This window comes from Dendrobates tinctorius, unplaced genomic scaffold, assembly GCF_039654945.1.
Source record: "Dendrobates tinctorius isolate UK_male_01 unplaced genomic scaffold, ASM3965494v1 ptg000162l, whole genome shotgun sequence".
NCBI classification, from domain to species: Eukaryota; Metazoa; Chordata; class Amphibia; order Anura; family Dendrobatidae; genus Dendrobates; species Dendrobates tinctorius.
In genome coordinates, this window is record NW_027361829.1 from 13,455,343 (window position 1) to 13,475,841 (window position 20,499).

Consider the following 20,499-nt stretch of genomic DNA (forward strand, 5'->3'; position numbering starts at 1 on the left):
GTTTTTGCAATGCATTTGCATGGTTTGCAAAGGTAAAATACATATTACATCCCACCCCAGCACACTCCTATCTACCATGCATGCAGAAATCTACAAGCCGTTAACCCTCATATACTTAAAGATTCCCTGAACTCATCACTGTTCCCAGTGTCCTATTTTTCTTGTCCTAATTTAGCTGAACACCACTCCAGTGACACTCAGAAGCACCCTGGACCAAGTAGCGCCCCTCACACTCAGAACCTCCGAACACAGAGTAAAACAGCCCTGGCTCACATCACAAACTCGACTGCTCCAGCGATGCTCTAGGATTGCTGAACGCCTATGGAGGAAAACTCGCACAGCAGAAGACTTCACCGACTATAAATTTATGTTAATGACCTATAACTCTGCCCCTCACGTCGCCAAACAGACCTACTACACCACCCTGATCTCCTCACTATCTAACAACCCGAAAAAACTTTGACACATTTCACTCCCTCCTCAGTCCGAAAGCACAAGCCCATATCACAGACATCTGCGCTGATAACCTGGACCTTCAACTTTATTATTTATTATTATAGCGCCATTTATTCCATGGCGCTTTACATGTGAGGATGGGTGTACATAATAAAAGATAAATACAGTATTCTTAAACAATACAAGTCAGGACTGGTACAGGAGGAGAGAGGGCCCTGCCTGCGAGGGCTCACAATCTACAAGGGATAGGTGAAGATACAGTAGGTGAGGGTAGAGCTGGTCATCCAGTGGTTTCCTTTATAGGGAAAATAGATGATATCCGTCAGGAAATCCGCTCCCAGCCACCAAGTGCTGTGACTTTCATCCCTCCCCGCACCTTCCCTGGTTCACTCTCCACATTTGATCCCATCACAGAAGAAGAAGTCTCCAGGCACTTTTCTTCTTCTCACCCGACTACATGCACTACCGACCCCATTCCCAGTCTCTCTCTCCAGTTGTCACTACTCACCAAACTACAATCTTCAATCTCTCCCTCTTCTCTGGCATTTTCCCCTTCTCTTTCAAACATTCTATCATTACTCCATTATAGAAAAAAACCCTCTCTCGATCCATCCCGCATAAATAACTACAGACCAGTCTCCAATCTCCTCTTCATCTCTAAACTCTTGGTGCGCCTGGGCTACTCTCGTCTTACCCGTTACCTCTCCACTTACTCCCTCCTAGATCCCTCACAGTCCGGCTTCCGCCCCCTACATTCGACAGAAACTGCACTCATCAAAGTGACCAATGACCTTTTGACAGCAAAACGTAACGACGACCACTATCTGCTCATTCTTCTCGACCTCTCTGCAGCTTTTGACACTGTGGACTACCTCTCTATGCTCCAGTCAATAGGCATAAAGGACACTGCTCTCTCCTGGTTCTCTTCCTATCTTTCTGACCGCTCCTTCAGTGTATCGTTCGCTGGCTTCACTTCATCTCCTCTTCCTCTCACTGTTGGGGTCCCTCAGGGCTCAGTCCTTGGCCCCCTTCTCGTCTCTCTCTATACGGCCCCAATTGGACGGACCATCAGAAGATTTGGCTTTCAGTACCATCTTTATGCTGATGACACACAACTATACACATCAAAAATTACCTTACCCCTGCTGTACTACAGAACACCTGTGACTGTCTGTCCGCAGTCTCCAATATCATGTCCGCTCTATATCTGAAACTCAACCTTTCCAAAGCTGAACTTCTGCTGCTCCCGCAGTCTACTAACCTCCCTAAATCTGACATTTCTCACTCACTGTGGGTAGCACCATAACACCCCAGCAGCAGGTGCGCTGTCTGGGTGTTATGTTTGACATCAATCTCTTCTCCATCTCCCATATACAGTCTCTTGCCCGCTCTTGCCGCTTACAACTAAAGAACATCTCTAGAATCCGCCCCTTTCTCACCATGGAAACAACAAAAACCCTCACTTTCACCCTGATCAACTCCCGCCTGGACTACTGTAATGCTCTATTAACTTGCCTCCCCCTCACCTGACTTTCCCCTCTCCAGTCCATCCTTAATGCAGCAGCCAGGGTCGTCCATCTGACTAATTGGTACTCGGACACGTCCGCTCTTCGCCAGTCGTTGCACTGGCTGCCCATTCACTATTGGATCCAATTCAAACTGCTTTTTCTCACCCACAAAGCTCTCCATCATGCGGCACCCCCCTACATCTCCTCTCTCATTTCTGTTTATCAACCTACCCGCTCGTTACGCTCTGCAAATGACTTTTGACTAATCTCTGCACTAATCCGCACCTCCCACTCCCGGCTCCAAGACTTAGGGTACCGTTACACCTAGCGATGCACCAGCGATCCCGACCAGCAATATGACGCGGTCAGGATCGCTGGTGCATCGCTAGGTGGTCGCTAGTGAGCTGCCACACAGGCAGATCTCACAAGCGACATCGCAGGCGTCAGGGATCGCTACTTATCTGTCAGACGCGGCGATCCTGCGTCCTCCCGCCCGGCTCCATGCGTCGCTCGTCGGCGCCACAGGAAGCGCCGCAGGAAGTGGCCGACGAGGAATGGTGCAGGAGCTTCTCGCGCGATCAGCGATAACCAGCGGGGGAGCCGGTCGGAGGTAAGTATCACATGCAGCGATATCGCTAGCAATATCGCTGCTACGTCACAAAATCGGTGACTTTACAGCGATATTGCTAGCGATATCGCAGTGTGTAACGGGGGCTTTATCCCGTGTTGGGCCAATCCTCTGGAATGCTCTACCCCAAGAAATTAGGACTATCCACATCTTGCACAGTTTTAGGTGCTCCCTCAATACACATCTGTTCAGAGCGGCCTATCACGTTCCCTAATCAGTCATTTTACATGTGTGTATGTGTGTGCAGCCAAGGGGTGGGAAATTAATTTTTCAAAAGGGCCACATAAGAAACTGGGACTGTTGTGGAGGGCCAAACCAATTGGCTGATCATAATTCTCCTTAAGGCTGTTCACATGCAGCGTTCTTGCTGCGTTTTGTTTCTGAAGCCAAAACCTGCTCTCTTGGTAGAAAACTACTGTGTTCAAAATGCCAGTTTTGCTGCATTCGTTTGCTACATTTTATTGGATGTTGATTACACATGATCTTTGTCTACATAAAGTGTTTAATAAAGTTATTTTTCTTTCCCAAAAATGCTTATCAGTTTATAAGAAGCAGTAAGTTATATGTTTTTAATTTGCTGCTAAGACTCATAGTAACATGTATTAGCCATTAATTAAAGGGGTTTTCCAATTTCAGAAAACCTTTCTCAGCTGCAGTTATAAAAAATATGTTTTTCTCCCCTCCCAGGACCAGCCCTGAGTCTCTGTGACAGTTCTTGATGCCTGTTAGGCCGGAGTCACACTGGCGAGGAATACGGGTGCGTGAGAGGCGCAAAAAGCACGCATTAGACACGGACCAATGATTCTCTATGGGGTCACTCGCACCAGGCGTATATTTCTCCTCCGTATCCTCCGCTCCGTGCCACTCGCAGCATGCTGCGATTGTCAGCGTACTACGCCCGTAGCACGCCAATGCAAGTCTATGGGTGCGCAAAAAATACGGATTACACACTGAACACACGTGTGACCTGCGAGCAATATGCAGGTCATTTGGCTGGTGAACAGGAAATGGGCCAATCCATCATCAGGAAGCGTAGACATGCAAATGAGCTCAAAAAGCGCTCCAGACATCCAGGAAGTCAGCCTCCACGGAGTACAGCAGCAGCATGGCGTCCACTTACATAAATGTGGAGATGCTAATTGTGCTGGTGCAGGAGCATCCAGAAATATGGGACCCACGCGACGCAAACTATGCGAACCGCACAAGAAAGGAGGCGTCATGGAGGCGCATCTGTCGCCAGATGTACCATGACTTCGGTGACAGACCACGTGATGACCAGCAGAAAATTTGTAAGTGCAACCATAAAAATATAATTAACGTTAGCGCGCGCTATAAAATGACTCTACAATCAGCCCCCCCCCTTCCTGGGCATGTAATTTTAGCCTCATGAGGCCGTTACATTAGGATGTGACACGTGGCTTCACACAGCCATAATTAGGGGTTAGGCCACAAGCTCCTCATCCTCCTAGCCACTAAAATTAGTTTCAGGGGAGCTAATGAGACCCTGGGTATCGGCCCAATTACATATGCCACCATGGGTAGAACGCACACCCCATAAGGCCTCATGCCTAGACTACTGTTTGAAAATGTGACCTCTCAAATATGTGATTTTGACAATCTTTCCTGTCACATTGCAGTGGAAGATGTGATGAAACGGTGGAGAAGCATCCGGGACCAGTACCGCCGGGAACGCCAGCAGCGGTCCAGGAGTGGGGATGCTGGCCATGTAAAGCGGAAATATATACAGTGGGGAAAAAAAGTATTTAGTCAGTCAGCAATAGTGCAAGTTCCACCACTTAAAAAGATGAGAGGCGTCTGTAATTTACATCATAGGTAGACCTCAACTATGGGAGACAAACTGAGAAAAAAAAATCCAGAAAATCACATTGTCTGTTTTTTTTTCATTTTATTTGCATATTATGGTGGAAAATAAGTATTTGGTCAGAAACAAAATTTCATCTCAATACTTTGTGATATATCCTTTGTTGGCAATGACAGAGGTCAAACGTTTTCTGTAAGTCTTCACAAGGTTGCCACACACTGTTGTTGGTATGTTGGCCCATTCCTCCATGCAGATCTCCTCTAGAGCAGTGATGTTTTTGGCTTTTCGCTTGGCAACACGGACTTTCAACTCCCTCCAAAGGTTTTCTATAGGGTTGAGATCTGGAGACTGGCTAGGCCACTCCAGGACCTTGAAATGCTTCTTACGAAGCCACTCCTTCGTTGCCCTGGCGGTGTGCTTTGGATCATTGTCATGTTGAAAGACCCAGCCACGTTTCATCTTCAATGCCCTTGCTGATGGAAGGAGGTTTGCACTCAAAATCTCACGATACATGGCCCCGTTCATTCTTTCATGTACCCGGATCAGTCGTCCTGGCCCCTTTGCAGAGAAACAGCCCCAAAGCATGATGTTTCCACCACCATGCTTTACAGTAGGTATGGTGTTTGATGGATGCAACTCAGTATTCTTTTTCCTCCAAACACGACAAGTTGTGTTTCTACCAAACAGTTCCAGTTTGGTTTCATCAGACCATAGGAAATTCTCCCAAAACTCCTCTGGATCATCCAAATGCTCTCTAGCAAACTTCAGATGGGCCTGGACATGTACAGGCTTAAGCAGTGGGACACGTCTGGCACTGCAGGATCTGAGTCCATGGTGGCTTAGTGTGTTACTTATGGTAGGCCTTGTTACATTGGTCCCAGCTCTCTGCAGTTCATTCACTAGGTCCCTCCGTGTGGTTCTGGGATTTTTGCTCACTGTTCTTGTGATCATTCTGACCCCATGGGGTGGGATTTTGCGTGGAGCACCAGATCGAGGGAGATTATCAGTGGTCTTGTATGTCTTCCATTTTCTAATTATTGCTCCCACAGTTGATTTCTTCACTCCAAGCTGGTTGGCTATTGCAGATTCAGTCTTCCCAGCCTGGTGCAGGGCTACAATTTTGTTTCTGGTGTCCTTTGACAGCTCTTTGGTCTTCACCATAGTGGAGTTTGGAGTCAGACTGTTTGAGGGTGTGCACAGGTGTCTTTTTATACTGATAACAAGTTTAAACAGGTGCCATTACTACAGGTAATGAGTGGAGGAAAGAGGAGACTCTTAAAGAAGAAGTTACAGGTCTGTGAGAGCCAGAAATCTTGATTGCTTGTTTCTGACCAAATACTTATTTTCCACCATAATATGCAAATAAAATGAAAAAAAAACAGACAATGTGATTTTCTGGATTTTTTTTTCTCAGTTTGTCTCCCATAGTTGAGGTCTACCTATGATGTAAATTACAGACGCCTCTCATCTTTTTAAGTGGTGGAACTTGCACTATTGCTGACTGACTAAATACTTTTTTTCCCCACTGTATATTATGACCGGCTGAACTTCCTCGCCCCAATTCTGGCTCTGAGACCGTAAGTACATACCTCACACCACATGACACAAAAACATTACACAAATACTTTACAGGGACAAAAATATTGATGTATTTTTGCCTCAGTTCTATTTCATAACAGAACTCAATCCAACCTTACGGATCGAGGAACGGCCTCAGAGGCAGAGCCCATTATTGATCCTGTAGGGGATGAGGTGGCTGGCCCATCTTCTCCCCCTACAAGAAGGATGTCTGAAGAGGAGGCATCACAAGACCACACAATGGCTGCCCGACACAACACACCACCAGGACGGTCTGCAGCTGCAACCTCACCCATCCTGGAAGAGATGGGCAACTTGAGCAGCAGCCCAACTGCCCAGATCAGGCCCTCCCCACAGGCTGCTCTTGCATCACGGCGAATAAGAAGAAGGCGCCAGGTTGCCATTCAAGAGAGCCGGACCCATGTGGACACTGGGGTGCTGAATTACTTGTCCAGAGTCACTACAGATGATGGTGAGGAGGCCTATGCACGTAGCCTCACCCTTTATCTCCGTGCCCTTACCCGTGAGGTCAGGCTCCGTATTAGGGGGTGTATTCAGATCCTGCTTGATGCAAGCACCCCCCCCCAATACCCCATATGAGGTGTTTGAATTTCTGGAGAGGTGGCAGCTCTCACCAAGAAATTTAATGTGCATGAGACCATCCACACAGATGCTTGCTCAAGCAGGGTCTGAACAGCCCCTAATACGTGGGCCAACACCTCAACCCCTTCCTCCCCCTACCCATCCTTCTATTCCGCAGCCCCAAATGTCTTCATCAAGCCAACCCCACCAATATGGCCACTTGTACCCACCCAGTGTTGGAGGCTGGTCCCAACCTGGTTGGGGACGATCTGGCTATCTTGGTGGGTATGAGCCACGGGCCTACCAGAGCCAACAAGAAGCCCCTCACCATCATCATTATTACTCTGGGCAGTATCACCAACAGGCCCAGGAGGCTGGACAACAACAGCATCATGGGCAACAGTATGGCCCCACACAGGGCGATGTTGTCCACAATGTCCAGCAGCACCCACAGGCTGTTCCTCCCCGTTCCCCTTCCCCTACATATGAGGATTTATGACTCAAAAATTTGGAGATGTCCAGTGACATGTAACTGGTGATTCTAATCTAGACAAAAAAAGGTGTTCTCCTTCACCAACATTTAGAACATAATTTAACACTCACATTTTTAAACAATGTTTTCCAAACATATGAAACAATCCATCATAACAGGCAACGCTACCTCACGCCTTTCACACAGATATTACATGTGTGTATAAAAGAGAATATTTAAATGCGCTATGCTGTTTTACCTGAAAAGATGAAAATACACTAATCACTTGCTAATGCATAGGAAAGGCGTGCTTGCCTTTAGTTAAGTAGTCAACTTTGTTATTAGCATTCTCTAGTAAACCAATTTGAGGCGACCAGCATTCACAATATCACGCTCTCTCAATGTCTTAACAAGTGATTTTTGTATTTTCATCCTTTCCAGTATAGCATGCTTAAATATTGTCTGTTCTACAGACAGGTAATATCTGTGTGAAAGATGTGAGGTAGCCTTGCCTGTCATGGTGGAATCTTTCTATGATTGGAAAATATTATGAGGAAATGTGAGTGTTATCTTATTCACTTTATTTAGGTGATGGAGCTCACCCTTTGTTGCCTAATCAAGGTTAATGTAGGCATGCAGCAATGTTGTAATTGCATAATGTTTGGTGCATTTTTTTTCCGTAATGTTAATGTTACACCAAGTTAAAGAAGGCCCAAAAGGTCATTTTGGCCATTGCCAAATTTGTGTTCTGGCAAAATTATGTTTGCCTTTAAGCAAAACAAACAAAAAAAAGGCAAAACTAAAAATTTGTCTACTCTAGTTAACGTCTCTGTGTGATTTCTCACTATCCATCACAACATACTTACAGACACCAACCAATGCAAAGAAACACTCATAGAATCATAAAAAGGCTTGAGTAATATATATTTAGACACACTTTGAAAAAAAGAAATTATAACATAGACACAGCATTCTCTTGCCAAGACGTTGCCCCCTCAGGTGAGATAAAGTAATTCGTGAATATATCACGCACTTTGAGGCCAGAGAGCGGTCTACGTTGAGGGATGATAGGTGGTCTCACCCTACGCACATTGTCCGGCCTACGCACAACACCATCAGAGGAGGAACAATCATGGATCCTGGTGAAGTTATGCAGAACAACACAGGCTTTCACAACTTCATTCACATTTTGCTCACTCAACTGAATGGCAGACTGGAGTACCCGCCATTTGGCACAAAGAATCCCAAAGGAACACTCCACCAGTCGCCTAGCACGTGATAGGCGCAAGTTAAAAATTCTGCGCCTGTGGTCAAGGTTGCGCCGGGGATATGGCCTCATGACATTACGTGATAACTGAAAGGCCTCATCTGCCACAAGGACATAAGGGACTGATTGTTCGGGGGAGCCTGGTAGCTGGCGTGGTGGTGGTAGATCCAACTGGTTGGTGCGTAGCCGCCGACCCATTATGGAAGTATTGAAGACTCTAGAGTCTCCCGTCCTTCCATAGGCCCCAATGTCAACAATTATAAACTTGTATTGAGGGTCTACCAGAGCCAACAATACAACAGAAAAGTATTGCTTATAATTGAAGAATTGGGACCCTGAGTTCGGCGGCTTACGCACCCTGATATGTTTGCCATCCAGGGCCCCAATACAATTTGGAAACTGGCAGTCCTCCTCAAAGTCCCTTGAAATCCTTAACAAGTCTTCCATCCTGGGCTCGGGTAGGACCACCTGATGGAGTCTTGTCCAGATTTCTGCACATGTAGACCTCACTATGCCTGAAATGGTGGACTTTCCAATGAGAAACTCATGGTGGAGGGCGGCATAAGACAGGCCAGTGGACAGGAAGCTGTAGAACAACAGAAATAGTACAGGTTAGAATGGCAAAAGTAAAAAAAAATCAGTTACATGCCGACCAAACTTGGTAGGAAATGAGAGATAACAACACACACATATGTGGTGGCACAATGACTAAGTGATATGCAGTACATATTAGATGTAACATTCTGCTGTGTCAGGTGAAACATATTTTGAGTAAGATGAGGGTATTAAACATTGTCCAAGAAGGCCAAAAAACATAAATTAACACACACATTATGAACATAGAGAATGTGGTTGTGGAGTACATACCGTATTGTGAGTAGAAGTTGCTCCTCTGCAGATATGGCTTTGCGCATCCTAGTGTCCTGAAAGGTGATCCCAGGGCGCACTGTCTCCAAGAGGCGATCAAATGTGGAAATGCTCATTCGACAGTACTGGTAAAATTTGTCCGGATGCTCCCGCAGAGACGAATAGAGGCGGTGAAAATGCCCTCTTGTGAGTCGTTGCCTCAAAAGTGGATGTACCCACATGCGTCTCCTCCTCCGCGGATCCACTATCACAGGATATGGTTGCCCAAAGCGCCGTGACAAAAGCCAGGTAAAGAGAACCTGCTCGGTTGTATTGAATGTCAGACCCTCTGCCATGCTGCACAAAGAACACCAACACACCTCGTGAAAGCAAGGTGAGAAATGTACAGAATGTAGGCAGCCACCTGTTTCTGAGTGTCTAAATAGGGTGCAGGCTAATGATTTAAATTGTTTGCAGGCCTCAAAACCGTTAAATGTCCATTTTGCAAGGCTGCGAGAAAATCTCGCCATACGGATTGCATACGGATTACATACGGAGACACACATGCGCAAAATACGCGACCTCACCTTGCTTACGGATGACCTACGGACCACTATTTAGTGGTCATTGATCCGTATTACGCATGTAAAATACTGACCGTATTTTGCGCAGGTTAGTGTGACTCCAGCCTTATTGTCTGCAGTGCTCATGTCACATCTACAACGCTGCAGCCAGTCGGTGAGCTCATTGACTATGGGCGACTCATGGCATCAACCCACGTGAGGCTGCTGAGCTCAGTTATTGGATCTAGTGGTGTCGACATGATGTCAGTTGTGCAGACAATAACAGGCACCGGAATCAGCAGCTGAACCTGGGAAGGGCGAGTAAGGGCCACGCCTCACATAGCGAGATCGCTAGCGAGATCGCTAATGCCTCACCGATTTTGTGACGCAACAGCGATCTCGCCTGCGATCTCGCTACATGTGACACATAGCGGTGACTGCCCCCCTCCCCCGCTGGATATCGCTGATCGTGCTCAAATGTCCTGGGCCATTTTTTCATCGTCGGCGTCCTGCTGGCCAGCATGCATCGCTGTGTTTAACGCCGACGAGCAACCTCCTTGGTGACGCAGAACTCAGGGACGCAGGCTGGAATCGTTTAGAAGAGCTGCTGTGTGACAACGCACCAGCGATCCTTACCAGGTCGCATCGTTGTTGGGATCGCTGGTGCGTCGTTGAAGAGATCTGACTGTTTGACAGCTTACTAGCGACCATTTAGCGACGCACCAGCGATCTCTACAGGTCGTATCATTGTCGGGATCGCTGGTGCGTCGCTATGTGAAACGGGACCCTAAGAGATTCAGATGTGCATTTTTTTCATGTATCAGAAAAACAGTCCTTGTTTCATTATAATTATGTTCAGACTTTCATCAGATCTTCCAGTGTCAACATTTCATCTGAGTTTGGCCTGAGTTTCATCATTTTTTTTTTCAATGAGGAAAAGTTTTTTTTTTTCTAGCAGCCGATGACACCTCAAGGCTGGCAGATTTTTTTTTTAACAGACTTGCATTGCTGATTTTTATAACACGCTCAATCAATACCAGACATGTGTCTGTGATTTTGCAAAGACCACTCAGTATGCAAAAATAAGGCTGGGGTCACACTGGCGAATAAAACGGACGAATGCAATGCGATAAAAAATCGCATTGCATTCGAACCCATGTTATTCTATGGGGCAGCTCCCATCATGCGATTTTTTATCGCATCCGATCCTCTGACCGAGACAATCGCAGCATGCTGCGATTGTCACCGATTTTCGGATCGGATTCGACAATGCAAGTCTATGGGGGCGAGAACAAATGGGAGTAAAAACGGACCCGATGTTTGAGTTGCGATAAAAATCGCACCAAAAGCCAGCAATTTTTTTTCCTAAAGACAGTAAAATCACAGTGTCCAGTTAAATAAAGCAACAAATTAATAGATATAGACACAATAAATAAATATATATATATATTTTTGATATATATATACACTCACTGGCCACTTTATTAGGTACACCTGTCCAACTGTGTGTTAAGACTTAATTTCTAATCAGCCAATCACATGGCGGCAACTCAGTGCATTTAGGCATGTAGACATGGTCAAGACAATCTCCTGCAGTTCAAACCGAGCATCAGTATGGGGAAGAAAGGTGATTTGAGTGCCTTTGAACGTGGCATGATTGTTGGTGCCAGAAGGGCTGGTCTGAGTATTTCAGAAACTGCTGATCTACTGGGATTTTCACGCACAACCATCTCTAGGGTTTACAGAGAATGGTCCGAAAAAGAAAAAAAATCCAGTGAGCGGCAGTTCTGTGGGCGGAAATGCCTTGTTGATGCCAGAGGTCAGAGGAGAATGGGCAGACTGGTTCGAGCTGATAGAAAGGCAACAGTGACTCAAATTGCCACCCGTTACAACCAAGGTAGGCAGAAGAGCATCTCTGAATGCACAGTGCGTCGAACTTTGAGGCAGATGGGCTACAGCAGCAGAAGACCACACTGGGTACCACTCCTCTCAGCTAAGAACAGGAAACTGAGGCTACAATTTGCCCAAGCTCATCGAAATTGGACAGTAGAAGATTGGAAAAACGTTGCCTGGTCTGATGAGTCTCGATTTCTGCTGCGACATTCGGATGGTAGGGTCAGAATTTGGCGTAAACAACATGAAAGCATGGATCCATCCAGCCTTGTATCAACGGTTCAGGCTGGTGGTGGTGGTGTCATGGTGTGGGGAATTTTTTCTTGGCACTCTTTGGGCCCCTTGGTACCAATTGAGCATCGTTGCAACGCCACAGCCTACCTGAGTATTGTTGCTGACCATGTCCATCCCTTTATGACCACAATGTACCCAACATCTGATGGCTACTTTCAGCAGGATAATGCGCCATGTCATAAAGCTCGAATCATCTCAGATTGGTTTCTTGACCATGACAATGAGTTCACTGTACTCAAATGGCCTCCTCAGTCACCTGATCTCAATCCAATAGAGCATCTTTGGGATGTGGTGGAATGGGAGATTCGCATCAGGGATGTGCAGCCGACAAATCTGCGCCAACTGTGTGATGCCATCATGTCAATATGGTCCAAAATCTCTGAGGAATGCTTCCAGCACCTTGTTGAATCTCTGCCACGAAGAATTGAGGCAGTTCTGAAGGCAAAAGGGGGTCCAACCCGTTACTAGCATGGTGTACCTAATAAAGTGGCCAGTGAGTGTATATACACTCACTGGCCACTTTATTAGGTACACCTGTCCAACTGTGTGTTAAGACTTAATTTCTAATCAGCCAATCACATGGCGGCAACTCAGTGCATTTAGGCATGTAGACATGGTCAAGACAATCTCCTGCAGTTCAAACCGAGCATCAGTATGGGGAAGAAAGGTGATTTGAGTGCCTTTGAACGTGGCATGATTGTTGGTGCCAGAAGGGCTGGTCTGAGTATTTCAGAAACTGCTGATCTACTGGGATTTTCACGCACAACCATCTCTAGGGTTTACAGAGAATGGTCCGAAAAAGAAAAAAAATCCAGTGAGCGGCAGTTCTGTGGGCGGAAATGCCTTGTTGATGCCAGAGGTCAGAGGAGAATGGGCAGACTGGTTCGAGCTGATAGAAAGGCAACAGTGACTCAAATTGCCACCCGTTACAACCAAGGTAGGCAGAAGAGCATCTCTGAATGCACAGTGCGTCGAACTTTGAGGCAGATGGGCTACAGCAGCAGAAGACCACACTGGGTACCACTCCTCTCAGCTAAGAACAGGAAACTGAGGCTACAATTTGCCCAAGCTCATCGAAATTGGACAGTAGAAGATTGGAAAAACGTTGCCTGGTCTGATGAGTCTCGATTTCTGCTGCGACATTCGGATGGTAGGGTCAGAATTTGGCGTAAACAACATGAAAGCATGGATCCATCCAGCCTTGTATCAACGGTTCAGGCTGGTGGTGGTGGTGTCATGGTGTGGGGAATTTTTTCTTGGCACTCTTTGGGCCCCTTGGTACCAATTGAGCATCGTTGCAACGCCACAGCCTACCTGAGTATTGTTGCTGACCATGTCCATCCCTTTATGACCACAATGTACCCAACATCTGATGGCTACTTTCAGCAGGATAATGCGCCATGTCATAAAGCTCGAATCATCTCAGATTGGTTTCTTGACCATGACAATGAGTTCACTGTACTCAAATGGCCTCCTCAGTCACCTGATCTCAATCCAATAGAGCATCTTTGGGATGTGGTGGAATGGGAGATTCGCATCAGGGATGTGCAGCCGACAAATCTGCGCCAACTGTGTGATGCCATCATGTCAATATGGTCCAAAATCTCTGAGGAATGCTTCCAGCACCTTGTTGAATCTCTGCCACGAAGAATTGAGGCAGTTCTGAAGCCAAAAGGGGGTCCAACCCCTTACTAGCATGGTGTACCTAATAAAGTGGCCAGTGAGTGTATATATATTTGATACATGTTATAGAGACAAATTAATATATATATTTCTAGTTCATACAGTTCTTAATTGCAGAATAGCCGCAGACACATTAGCCGGCTTTTGTATAACATTCTCCTGCCCGACATGAAATGACACATGGTTTACATATAGTTAACCATTTCATTTCATGTTTTTTATTTTATGTCTCTCACTATTAATTATATGAGGGCTTGTGGGTTAAATTTTGGGCTTGTAGGGGTTCATTTAAGGGGTTAATTCGTTGTATTAAATTACGGGGACTCCGTGCAGCCTCAGTGACGTCAGCGGGAGTCATTTCCATGCAGCTGAGCGATCCGGCCCAAGTGCCGGCAGCTGTGCCGGGTATTGAGACGTGAGACTCGTGCAGAAATTCCAAACTTTATTAAAAAAAATTGTGCCATTTTCCGGTACCCGTAGTGTATCCATTTTTCTTGATCTTTGGGTGGTTGAGGGCTTATTTTTGTGTGCCGAGCTGACGTTTTTAATGATACCATTTTGATGCAGATACGATCTTTGAATTTGCTCCTTATTGCATTTTAATTCAATGTCGCGGTGACCAACAAAAAAAGAATTCTGATTTTTTTTTTCTCGCTATGCCGTTTAGTGATCAGGTTAACTTTTTTTTATTGATAGATCTGGTGATTCTGAACGTGGCGGATACCAAATATGTGTATGCTTGTTTTTTTATGTTTATTTTGAATGGGGCGAAAGGGGGGTGATTTGAACTTTTTAATTTTTTATATTTTTAAAATCATTTTCCTTTTACTTTTGACATACTTCAATAGTCTCCATGGGAGACTAGAAGCTGCCGCAACTCAGTAATTCAGTTACATAGAGGTGATGATCAGTTTGCCTCTATGTAGATGAATTACTAACTTGCTATGAGCACTGGGTGGCTCTCACAGCAAGCCGGCACTGATAAACATAGAGGTCTCCAGGAGACCTTGGGTTGTCATGCCTACACACCGGTGACCCATGATCACATGACGCAGGTCAACGGTGAAGCGTATTGCCGAAAGCGCCATTTAAATGCCGCTGTCAGCATTTGACAGCGGCATTTAACTAGTTACTAGCTCCGGATGGATCTCGATTCCACCCGCAGCTATTGCGAGCACATGTCAGCTGTTCAAAATACGGGAAAGATGTGGGCTCACCAGCGGAACCCACATCAAAGGGAGGGAGTCCGACATTGGCGTAAATGTATGCCCGATGTCGAAAGGGGTTAAACTTGTTTTTCAAGATTTATTTTTATTTGACCATCGGAATTAAAAAATAATGAACCCACTAATAATAACCCTCCCGAAGTCCAATGTCGCTTCTCCAACAACAGGACAGGAGAAAAATATATAATAATAAAGATAATGAGAATTGCAGCCAATATACAAGACCGGACAAATGGTACAGTGTACTGTATCTATACATACTAAGGTCACGTTCAGACATTCAGAATTTGGTATGTGTTTTACATCAGTATTTGTAAGTCAAAATCAGAAGTGGAACAATCAGAGGAAAAGTATAACAGAAACACGTGAACCACTGAGAATGACACTCAGTATACAGCACAGCAAAAGTGGCAATGTGCAGTATATATTGCACATATATACACTGTTAAAAAAATAAAAGGGAACACTTTAAAGCCTTAGTGACCAAGCCAATTTTGACCTTAATGACCAAGACAATTTTTACAATTCTAACCACTGTCACTTTATGAGATTATAGTAACATAGTAACATAGTTATTAAGGTTGAAGGGAGACTTTAAGTCCATCTAGTTCAACCCATATTCTATCCTAACCTGCCCTAACATGTTGATCCAGAGGAAGGCAAAAAAAACCCATGTGGCAAACAGTAAGCTTCACATTGGGGAAAAAAATTCCTTCCCGACTCCACATACAGCAATCAGACTAGCTCCCTGGATCAGCGCAATATTAAGGAAACTAGTGTATATACCCTATAATATCATACTTTTCAAGAAAGGCATCCTGGCCCTTCTTAAATTTTAGTAGGGAATCACTCATTACAACATCATACAGCAGAGAGTTCCACAGTCTCACTGCTCTTGCAGTAAAGAATCCGCATCTGTGAGTATGCTTAAACCTTCTTTCCTCCAGACGTAGAGGATGCCCCCTTGTCCCCGTCACAGGTCTAATAGTAAAAAGATCATTAGAAAGGTCTTGGTATTGTCCCCGCATATATTTCTACATTGTAATAAGATCACCCCTAAGCCTCCGATTTTCCAAACTAAATAACCCCAAGTGAATTAACCTGTCTTGGTATTGCAGACCCCCTAGTTCCCTAATAACCTTGGTCGCTCTTCTCTTCACCTGCTCCAGTTCAGCTATATCTTTCTTATACACCGGAGACCAGAACTGTACACAGTATTCTAAGTGTGATCGCACTAGTGACTTATATAGAGGTAAAATTAAGTTCTCCTCATGAGCATCTATGCCTCTTTTATTGTATCCCATTATTTTAATTGCCTTTGCAGCAGCTGTCTGACACTGGGCACTAAATGTGAGTTTGTAGTCCACCCATACATCCAGGTCTTTTTCAGTGACTGTTTTGCCCAGTGTTTTACAATTAAGCACATAATTATACATCTTGTTTGTTCTACCCAAGTGCATGACCTTTCATTTATCCCCATTAAAGCTCATTTGCCATTTATATCATCCCAAGCTTCTAGTTTACATAAATCCTCCTGTAATATAAAATTGCCCTCCTCTGTATTGATTACCCTGCAGAGTTTAGTGTCATCTGCAAATATTGAATTCTACTCTCTATGCCCCCTACAAGGTACCTTTTCCAGCCAGGTAATATCAGACCCCAGGTATCTGCTTTACATTGGCTGGTTATCAAAAATTGAGGAGACCCCACGTCATTTTTTTAAATTAGTTATTTGCTTACTTCCCACCAGAGACCTGGGAGTCAGAGATGCATCCAGGCGTCTTCCCCATGCTATTCCCATTACATTTGAGCGCTTGTTCCATCTATTTCAGAGGTTTTCCTGCCCTCCCAGACTTACTGCTAGAGTCTGTAGGAAAATGCTTGAGCTTCTCATGGACTTCCATTGTACTCGTTACTCAAGTCAAGTCCATCCGATTGTCTGACCTGCCTGATTCGAGTCACGAGCACACAAGCATTTTAGGGCTCGCTAATCAATATTAGTTATACATGTGCTCTAATGCATCTCTGTTAGTGGCTTATTACTGTTTTGCACAAAAAGACTTCAAGTATAAACTGTGTGCTTTCTTTTTTTTCTAGACTGAAAACCCTATTGATACAACTGAGAAAAATAAGGGTGCTATCTAACCTGTTTGCAGGTTCGTCGGCACTCTGCCGCAATTGCTAATTCACAGCATCCAAGGCCAACCCAGCCATCTGACTTCTTAGAGGCACCTGTTAGGGGGATAGTGAAAATTAATGAATATGTAATTTAAGATATGGATTAACAGCAGCTATAGCAAAACAATTATTCTTGTGTGTAAGGTAATGATCTCTTCTGTTTGTACCACTCTGTTAATAACACAAGTGGAGTGAGATAAGCAATTTATACAGTTTTTAAGTACAGTTTGAAAAAAAAAACCCATTAGGAATCATTTACTAAAAGAGTCTTAAATTTAAACAGCACAGAATGGGTCTCAAATATTACAAATCTGATATCTCAAATTAATAATCATTTTTATTTTTATAGCACCAACATATGCGAGTGGAACTTTATATTTTAGAGGGGACTTGTACAGACAATAAGACATTACAAAATAACACATAAATCAATAGATACAAAAAGGAGTGAGGTCCTTGCTCGCAAGCTTACAATGTATGAGAAAATAAGGGAGACACGAAAGGTAAATGGTAAACAAATGCACGTACTGTATGGTTCGGCCATCAATAAAATACTTGGGAGAATTCTCATAATGCTGCATGAACCAGTCATCAGCCGGTATTAATACAGTTGTGTGAAAAAGTGTGTTAAATAGTGTTTGCCCCTTCCTGATTTCCTATTCTTCTGCAGGTTTGTCACACTTTAGGCTATGTTCCCACGTTAGCGTTTTTAAACGCTCAGGAAACGGGTCTCCTTCCCAGAAAACGTGCGCTTTTTGCCGCGATTTTTTGCGCAAAAAACGCGCGTTTTTGATGCGTTTTTTCCGTGCGTCTTTTGGACTATAGGAAATAGCCAAAAACACGGACCTAAGCGGAAATTATTGAACATGCTGCGTTTTTTACCGCTAAGCGCTTCCTTAGCGGTAAAAAACGCATCCATTGGCACAAAAAGGCCAAAATGCATTCAAATGAATGGGATGCTTCTTTTAAGCGTTTTTGATGCGGTTTGACCCCGAAAAACGCATCAAAAACGCTTAAAAAAAATGCAACGTGGGCACACAGCCTTAATGGTTCAGATCACCAAACGAATGTAAATATTAGACAAAAACAACCCAAGTAAACACAAAATATAGTTTTTAAATTAAAGTCTTTATTATTAAAGGAGGAAGCAATCCAAACCTCCAGAGTCTTGTTTGAAAAAATGAATGCCCCACCCCCCTTAAAATATAAATTAACTGTGGATTATCACATCTTTGGGAAGCTGAGTAGTGATGAGCGAGTATACTCGTTACTCGAGATTTCCCGAGCATGCTCACGTGATCTCCGAGTATTTGGATGTGCTCGGAAATTTAGTTTCTTTCGCCGAGGCTCCATGATTTGTGGCTGCTAGCCAGCCTCAATACATGTGGGGATTGCCTATTTGTTAGAAAATCTCCACATGTATTCATGCTGTCTAGCAGCCGCAAGTCATGCAGCTACTATGACAGAAACTAAATCTCCGAGCACATCCAAATACTTGGAGAGCACCCAAGCATGCTAGGGAAATCTCGAGTTACAAGTATACTCGCTCATCACTAAAGCTGAGTTAAAATTTCAAAACCAAACCCAGGCCTGATTACATCCACACTTGTTCTCAATCAACAAATCATTTAAATAGCACCTTCCTGACAAAGTGAAGTAGAACAAAAGATCCTCAAAAGCTAGACATCAGGACACAATCCAAGGAGATTCTGGATGAAATGAGAAAAAAAAGTAAGTGAGAGCCATTATCCACAGAGAGTGAAAACTTAGAACAGTGGTGAACCTTCCCAGGAGTGGATGGCCAACCAAAATTACCGCTATAGCACTGCAACAACTGTTCCAAGAGGTCACAAAAGACCCCACCAACAACATCAAAGAACTGCAGGTCTCATTTGCCTCAGATTAGGTCAGTGTTCATGACTCCAACATAAGAAAGACACTGAGCAAAACTGGCCTGCTTCGAAGAGTTCCAAGACAAAAAACACTGCTGAGCAAAATGAACATAAAGACTCATCTCCGTTTCACCAGAAAACATCTTGATGATCACTCACTGGGAAAATTCTCTGTGGACTCACGAGACAAAAGTTGAACTTTTTGGAAGGTGAATGTCCCACTACATCTGGCGTAGAAGTAACACGGCATTTCAGAAAAGGAACATCATACCAACAGTAAAATATAGTGAAGGTAGGGTGATGGTATGGAGCGGTTTTGCATTTTTAGGACTTGGAAAACTTGCTGTGGTAAATGGAACCATGAATTCTGCTGTCTACCAAAGAATCCTGAAGGAGATTGGCCATCTGTTTGTGACCTCAAGCTGAAGCGCACTTGTGTTATGCAGCATGACAATGATCCAAAACACACCAGCAAGTCCACCTCTGAATGGCTTAATCCCTTCAAGACCCTGCCCTTTTCCGTTTTTGTGTTTCTGTTTTTGCTTCCCTTCTTCTCAGAGCTATATTTTTTTTATTTTTCCATCAATATGGTCGTGTGAGGGCTTGTTTTTTGTGGAACAAGTTGTACTTTTGAACAATATCATTGGTTTTACCATATTGTGTACTGAAAAATGGGAAAAAATTCCAAGTGTGGTGAAATTGCAAAATAGTGTAATTCCACAACGGTTTTTTGGATTGTTTTTTACCATGTTCACCAAATGCTAAAACTGACCTGCTATTATGATTTTCCAGGTCATTACGAGTTCATAGACACCAAACATGTCTAGGGTCTTTTTTATTTAAGTAGTGAAAAAAAATCCAAAGTTGTTAAAAAAAAATTGAGCCATTTTCTGAGATCCGTAGAATGTCCATTTTTCGTGATCTCAGGTTGGGTGAGGGCTTATTTTTTGCTTGCTGAGCTGACGTTTTTGTTGATACCATTTTGGAGCAGATACGATCTTTTGATCGCCCGTTATTGCATTTTAGTGCAATACCAAAAAAAGTAATTCTGGCGTTTTTACTTTTTTTCCCCCATGCTGCTTAGCGATCAGGTTAATCCTTTTTTTTAACAGAGCGGGCGATTTTGAACGAGGCGATAACAAATATGTGTGTTTGATTTTTTTTTATTGTTTTATTTTGAATGAGGCGAAAGGGAGGTGATTTGAACTTTTATATATTTTTCATTTTTTAATATTTTTAAAAACCTTTTTTTTTACTTTTAGCATGCTTCAATAGTCTCCATGGGAGACTAGAAGCTGCCACAACCCAATCGGCTCTGCTACATATAGGCGATGATCAGATCGCCTCTATGTAGTAGAATTACTCACTTGCCACAGTTGTGGCCAAAAGTATTAACACCCCTGCAATTCTGTCAGATAATACTCAGTTTCTTCCTGAAAATGATTGCAATCACAAATTCTTTGGTATTATTATCTTCATTTAATTTGTCTTAAATGAAAAAACACAAAAGAGAATGAAGCAAAAAGCAAAACATTGATCATTTCACACAAAACTCCAAAAATGGGCCAGACAAAGTATTGGCACCCTCAGCCTAATACTTGGTTGCACAAC

At 44.0% G+C, this 20,499-nt stretch overlaps 1 protein-coding gene across 2 annotated transcripts in view; it reads right to left on the reverse strand.

Annotated features, from left to right (window-relative positions):
* RECK (reversion inducing cysteine rich protein with kazal motifs) overlaps positions 1–20,499 on the reverse strand; it is a 675,429-nt gene that overhangs the window by 426,856 nt on the left and 228,074 nt on the right. For both annotated transcript variants that reach the window (XM_073549858.1, XM_073549859.1), the window contains exon 5: positions 16,965–17,050. In XM_073549858.1, the coding sequence (XP_073405959.1) occupies positions 16,965–17,050 (86 nt within the window). The remainder of the gene's footprint in view (positions 1–16,964; positions 17,051–20,499) is intronic.